The sequence below is a fragment of the Tarenaya hassleriana genome, unplaced genomic scaffold (assembly GCF_000463585.1).
Source record: "Tarenaya hassleriana unplaced genomic scaffold, ASM46358v1 Cleome5, whole genome shotgun sequence".
Classification (NCBI taxonomy): domain Eukaryota; kingdom Viridiplantae; phylum Streptophyta; class Magnoliopsida; order Brassicales; family Cleomaceae; genus Tarenaya; species Tarenaya hassleriana.
Genome location: NW_010967707.1, coordinates 4,103,830 through 4,109,942, shown reverse-complemented (window position 1 = coordinate 4,109,942; position 6,113 = coordinate 4,103,830). Strand labels below are relative to the sequence as shown.

The 6,113-nt window shown below is 37.7% G+C and overlaps 1 protein-coding gene across 2 annotated transcripts in view; it reads left to right on the top strand.

The window, feature by feature from the left end:
* LOC104826824 (exportin-7-like) overlaps positions 1–6,113 on the top strand; it is a 9,908-nt gene that overhangs the window by 2,462 nt on the left and 1,333 nt on the right. The window contains exons 7-25 of one of the 2 annotated variants that reach the window (XM_010559730.2): positions 1–85; positions 198–293; positions 1,031–1,154; positions 1,447–1,514; positions 2,008–2,094; positions 2,258–2,410; positions 2,516–2,611; positions 2,833–2,892; positions 2,994–3,112; positions 3,205–3,292; positions 3,495–3,599; positions 3,687–3,788; positions 3,882–3,934; positions 4,071–4,134; positions 4,225–4,359; positions 4,924–5,036; positions 5,118–5,211; positions 5,432–5,651; positions 5,823–5,953. In XM_010559730.2, the coding sequence (XP_010558032.1) occupies positions 1–85; positions 198–293; positions 1,031–1,154; positions 1,447–1,514; positions 2,008–2,094; positions 2,258–2,410; positions 2,516–2,611; positions 2,833–2,892; positions 2,994–3,112; positions 3,205–3,292; positions 3,495–3,599; positions 3,687–3,788; positions 3,882–3,934; positions 4,071–4,134; positions 4,225–4,359; positions 4,924–5,036; positions 5,118–5,211; positions 5,432–5,651; positions 5,823–5,953 (1,993 nt within the window). Of the gene's footprint in view, positions 86–197; positions 294–1,030; positions 1,155–1,446; positions 1,515–2,007; positions 2,095–2,257; positions 2,411–2,515; positions 2,612–2,832; positions 2,893–2,993; positions 3,113–3,204; positions 3,293–3,494; positions 3,600–3,683; positions 3,789–3,881; positions 3,935–4,070; positions 4,135–4,224; positions 4,360–4,923; positions 5,037–5,117; positions 5,212–5,431; positions 5,652–5,822; positions 5,954–6,113 lie in introns of both variants that reach the window. The other variant, XM_010559727.2, reaches the window with a different exon arrangement.

Genomic DNA, 6,113 nt, shown 5'->3' with positions numbered 1-6,113 from the left:
TCTTTCCCTTGCCCTTCGGTGTGTATCATTTGATTTTGTTGGAACTTCAATTGATGAAAGCTCAGAGGAGTTTGGTACAGTTCAGGTAGGCCAATTAAGTTGCATCTTTTCCTCCTGTTGTCGGATGATAACAATTTTCTTGTGCTTTTGTTCCATGGATCCTTCCGACTAATGTAGTTATTGTGGGTGATTGTCAGATTCCAACTTCCTGGAGGTCAGTATTGGAGGATTATTCTACGCTGCAGATGTTTTTTGATTACTATGCTACCACAGAACCCCCTCTTTCAAAAGAGGTTTGTTCCTCTTGACTTCTTCTGTATTTGATATATTTTTTACCTTTTGCTTTTGGCATTTCAAGTGGATTAAAATTTCAAATCAACCAAAAAGCTGGTGAAGAAAAGGAAAATGTAGAAGAGGATTTCTAGAATACATAAACTTATGTTAATTGACGAGAACACTGCGAAGTATAGCAAAAATGTCAGTAGCTGGAACTGACTTATGTGGTGTACCTGACTATTATTTCAGCCCTTAAACCTTAAAGATCGTTAATTCAGCCTAGAACCCTTTAGCAGAAATTTCTTTCAAAGACTATTAATTCAGCCTAATATTTCGTGACTTGAAGAGGAGCCTTGGCGAACCGGTTAAGGTGTTGTCGTTGTGACCTAGAGGTCACGGGTTCGGGTCCTGGAAGCAGCCTCTTGCAGAATATTCTGCAAGGTAAGGTTTGCCTACAATACACCTTTATGGTGGGACCCTTCTCGAACCCCCGCTTAATGGGAATGCTTTGTGCACCGGGCTGTCCTTTCAATTTTTTTTTTCTAGGAGATGTTGCATCAATTTTTTTTCTCTGTAGCGGGTTATTAGTACTTGTGGTGATGCATGGTTCTCACTTATCCAGTTAGGATCCTTCCATGATTGTTAGTTAAGTTTATCTTGTAAATGGACTTAGAGATAGAAGATTTCAAATATTTAATGACTGTACAGATTATGTTTATCTCATATTGTTTGTCTCCTCTGCTTGAACTTCTAGGCACTTGAGTGCTTGGTGAGGTTGGCTTCTGTAAGACGCTCTTTGTTCACAAATGATGCTACACGCTCAAAGTTTTTAGCTCATCTGATGACAGGGACGAAAGAAATCCTACAAACAGGAAAAGGTATAACGGATTAATTCTACTATAGGGCTCTGTTGGTGTTGTCTTGCTACTAAGACTGGGATTTGGTTGGGTAGAATATTTACATCTTAATCGACTGTGCCATTTTATACTTGTTACTCCTTCCTGGCTGAGGTTTTAGTCTATGATTTATGCAAGCACATGAATTAGTTTCGGTCAATACTTGTTGATCTGGTGTTTTCCTTAAACATCGCAGTGAAATTTTCTTATAAATTCAATACCTTGCTTTCCCCACTTTTCACCTTGCAATAGTAATTTTTCTCGTTTGGATCAGGTCTTGCGGACCATGATAACTACCATGTCTTCTGTCGTCTTCTTGGCCGTTTTAGGTTAAATTTTCAGGTAAATATCATTGTCTTATACCTTCTGTATATGGCCACTGGTATGAAACCATTGGTGCAAGTTTATATGATGTGTCCTAGCTAGAGTCTGTGTACTCCGTTTTCTTGCATATGTAACAGTTGGATGGCCTACAATGCTTTTCAAAATTAATGCTGTAAGTATCATGAAGTCCTTCTCTCTGCTTAAAAATAGTTTGCCTCAAGTTTTCAGTTTCTTTATCCATGTTTTTCTCTCTAGAAGAACCCTAGGTTCTTTGTCCTTATTATGGTAGTTAGTAATCATAGATTGATGCTTGGTTTGCATGTGCTCCTCTGACTAGTTGATGCTAATGCTTGTATTCAATTTCTACTCTGCATGTCCGTTACCTGTGATTCACAGGATTTTTTGAGAAGTTTGTATATGTTTGTGATTGTTGTCTTAGTAATTGTCTATCGTCGTTGTACATGAGTTTCCCTTCATATTACGTGAATACAATGTATGATATCATCTGCAGTTGTCAGAACTTGTAAAAATGGAAGGTTATGGTGACTGGATACAGTTGGTGGCAGAGTTTACGCTCAAGTCTCTTCAGTCATGGCAGGTATAAAGAGCTTACTTCTATCAATCCTTGAGAAAGTCAATTATAGAGAATTGTAATCTCCTCAAGGTTCTGGTTGCATGACATATGTGCTTTGAGTGTCATAAGTCGTTACTCGAGATGGTGTCTAGAATGTGATAACCTTTGTAAATTTACTTTCTTACAGTGGGCCAGCAGCAGTGTGTATTACCTTCTTGGAATGTGGTCCAGATTAGTGGCTTCTGTCCCATACTTGAAGGGTGATTCACCGAGCCTACTGGATGAATTCGTGCCTAAGATTACAGAGGAATTCATTATATCCAGGTTCAATTCTGTACAGGTATAACACCACGACGTGGTGACCACGTTATCTGTTTGGCATTGTATCGTAACCCATATCATAATTCATCTTAAATCTGTTCCTATCTATAACATTCTTTTCTAGGCTGGAATTCTCAATGATCCAACGGATCATCCATTGGATAAAATTGATGTCCTGCAGGATGAGCTGGATTGCTTTCCTTACCTCTGTAGATTTCAGGTTTGCCTTAGTTTTTGGGCGTCTGATTCTTTTATTATGCAGCTTGGGAATACCTGTTTGATTTGAATGATCCTGTAGTACGAGCTAAATTAACTAAATGTACCGTTTAGAAGGGCATAATCAAAATATAGTATTGAACAAGTATGTGTAACTGTTGAGTTAAATCAAATTTATCTTGTCTTGATACAACTATGTTACATCTGAGATTCTTTCTTATGCAGTATGAAAGGTGTGGTCTGTATATCATAAGCACTATGGAGCCTCTTCTGCAATCATACACTGTATGCTTTCTTTCATAATATCTTCCCTTATTTTTATTGTTGTTTTGTCATCTACTTAATATACTCTTTGTAACCTTATGCGTTTCATGATTGTGTTACAGGAAAGAGCACAGTTACAGATTACCGACAACTCCGAACTGGCACTTATTGAAGCCAAACTGTCCTGGCTTGTTCATATTGTTGCGGCCATTGTTAAGATAAAGCAGTGTAGTGGTTGTAGGTAAGTTCCTTTCCGGCCTTGGCCATTCCTTGTTTTTTACTTTGTCAGGAATATACACTATAAACACATTAGATATTATCAATCTGATGCAGTCTGGAGACACAAGAAGTGCTTGATGCTGAGCTTTCTGCCCGTGTTTTGCAACTAGTAAATATTATGGACAGTGGGCTTCATAGGCAGGTAATACAGCTGGACTCTGCAAGCGGTTAATCTTTTAAATCGAAGTAAAACACTGACAAATGATTTATTGACTCATCATTATTTGGCAATTTGGATAGCAGTAATGAAAATATTGTGAACTACCTAAAATGATATAGCTGTTTGACAAATGTGTGTATCTCCTATGTTAATTATGATCAAGGGAACATTAATTTTTCTGCAGAGATATGGTGAAATAAGTAAGCAAAGGCTTGATCGAGCCATTCTTACCTTCTTCCAGAATTTCCGGAAGTCTTATGTTGGTGATCAAGCCATGCATTCATCAAAAGTAAATATATTTCGTATGCCTTTTGATAGAACGTTTTGTTCTATGCATATACTTTACCTTGAGACTTTTGTTATTCTGTTACAGCAGTTGTATGCCAGATTGAAGGACCTTCTTGGACTCCACGATCATCTAATGCTGCTGAATGTGATCGTGGGCAAGATTGCTACAAACTTAAAGTGTTACACAATGGTAATCTTGTGTTCTTGATCCTTTTTGAATCTCCGATTTTGCTCTAACAACAAATTCACCTATTGTTCAAACAATCTGTTTCCTCTTCTCCAGAGTGAGGAGGTCATTGATCACACGCTAAGTTTGTTTCTGGAGTTGACATCTGGGTAATCCTCTATGACTGTCTGATCAATGTGATACTATGGTTACCTTATTAATTTTTTTGTACACTTGTTATCGCAATATTGGTTTATAGGTTTTCGCTGACCGAAGTTCTGATTTGGGATATTTTTTATCTTATAGATATATGACTGGGAAGCTGCTTTTGAAGCTGGACACTGTGAAGTTTATTATTGCAAATCACACTGTAATTCTTCTTCATCAGACTTTTGTTTGAACATCATTATGTGTTTAGTCAATTATAATGATCCTTGTGCGTATTTATCTGATTCCTCAGAGGGAGCACTTCCCATTCTTAGAAGAGTACATATGCTCTCGCAGCAGGACAACGTTTTACTATTCAATTGGCTGGTTGATTTTCATGGAGGATAGCCCTGTAAAGTTCAAGGCTTCTATGGAACCTCTAAAGCAGGTTATCTTTTAATGTTTCTGTCATGGGTTTTGATTTCAGCAGGTTTCTTTTCTGCATATGCAATGCACAATGCTAATTGATTGTGATGATGGGACTGCTGTTACATGTGGAGGAAGAAATTGAAGAATTAGTTTGTTCGCTAAGGCTTCTACTCATAGAGTCAAACAAAAGGAGAAAACACCGTAATAGACATGCAGGCCATGGAAATTGCATACAACATGCAGTTGAAGCGTTCCATATATTGCATGTTAAATAACATACAAGAGGGAGAAGTCTCGCTTTTAATCTGTATGACAAAGTAAAGTCATGCCGCAAGCTTGTTTAACCTTAAAGGTGTATGACCACTGTAGGAAAGAAGTATAAGCTGGATATTTTATAAGCCTCTTGCGTTTTCTTGCTGTTTTATAGTGCGGACATGTTAATTCTCTTGTAGGCATTGTTCAGCATCCTATTTACTGTAGTCGTTTGTGGTGAACAATGTTTTGCATTTCATCTACTAACCGTTTTCTATAGGATATAATGCTTATATCTAGTGTTTAAAAGTTACTTTTCTTGCCATCGTAGGTTTTCCTCACTTTGGAATCAGCACCTGATTCACACTTTCGCACTGATGTGGTGAAGTTTGGTTTGATCGGATTAATGAGGGACTTAAGAGGAATTGTGATGGCCACTAACAGGTATAGACTTCGGCCGACTACTTCTTCTTCCTAAACAGTTTACAGTCCATTGGTTTCTAATTTTTTCCCTTCGGATTTCAGCCGTAGAAGTTATTGTCTTTTATTTGACTGGCTTTATCCGGCACACATGCCACTTCTTTTGAGAGGGATCTCGCATTGGTTTGACACACCGGAGGTATTTAGTCAATCTGGCCAGTGTGTGTCAGGTTTATGTTATATATACACGTATGGTTGCATCCAGATGTGATTATTCAGTTCCTGTTCATTGATAACATGTTTATATGTTGTCAATGTTCTCTATTGTCAGCACGAACTCTATACACTTTAGGCCACTTCTTTTCAAAAGGGTGGTCCCTTTGTCGTCTTACTTTTTTATTCTCGTCCCAACGGTGCAGGTTACAACCCCTTTGTTGAAGTTCTTGGCTGAGTTTGCACTGAACAAAGGCCAACGTCTTGCATTTGATTCCTCTTCTCCAAATGGCATCCTTCTTTTCCGGGAAATCAGTAAATTAATTGTGGCTTATGGTTCAAGGATTTTGGCTCTTCCAAATGTTGCGGATATTTATGCCTACAAGTACAAGGGAATTTGGATTTCACTGACAATTTTATCAAGAGGTTAGAACAAAATTTTAAGTTTATTTAACCAATGGGATTTTCTGTGATGTTTAATACCCATGGGTTTGCTTTTGTATTTGTTGATTTCCTTATCTGCAAATGACCTGTCACTTCCTCTTGTAATGTATTACACTGTTGACATTTTTCTAACTCTTTTATCAAACTGCACAGCACTTAATGGAGGCTATTGCAACTTTGGTGTGTTTGAACTGTATGGCGATCGAGCTCTAGCAGATGCACTTGATATCTCATTGAAGATGATACTATCCATACCCTTGGCTGACATATTAGCATATCGTAAGGTATGTGTAATACTGGCTGTACTTTTGCTGTCCATATCACCTTAAAACTTTCCTTTTCCCTAAAGTTCCTCTGAAAAATACACTTGACAAGGAAAGGTTTTGATATCAAAAGTAATCCGATCAAGCTTGCAAGGAAAATTTCGACCTAATTGTTTTTTTA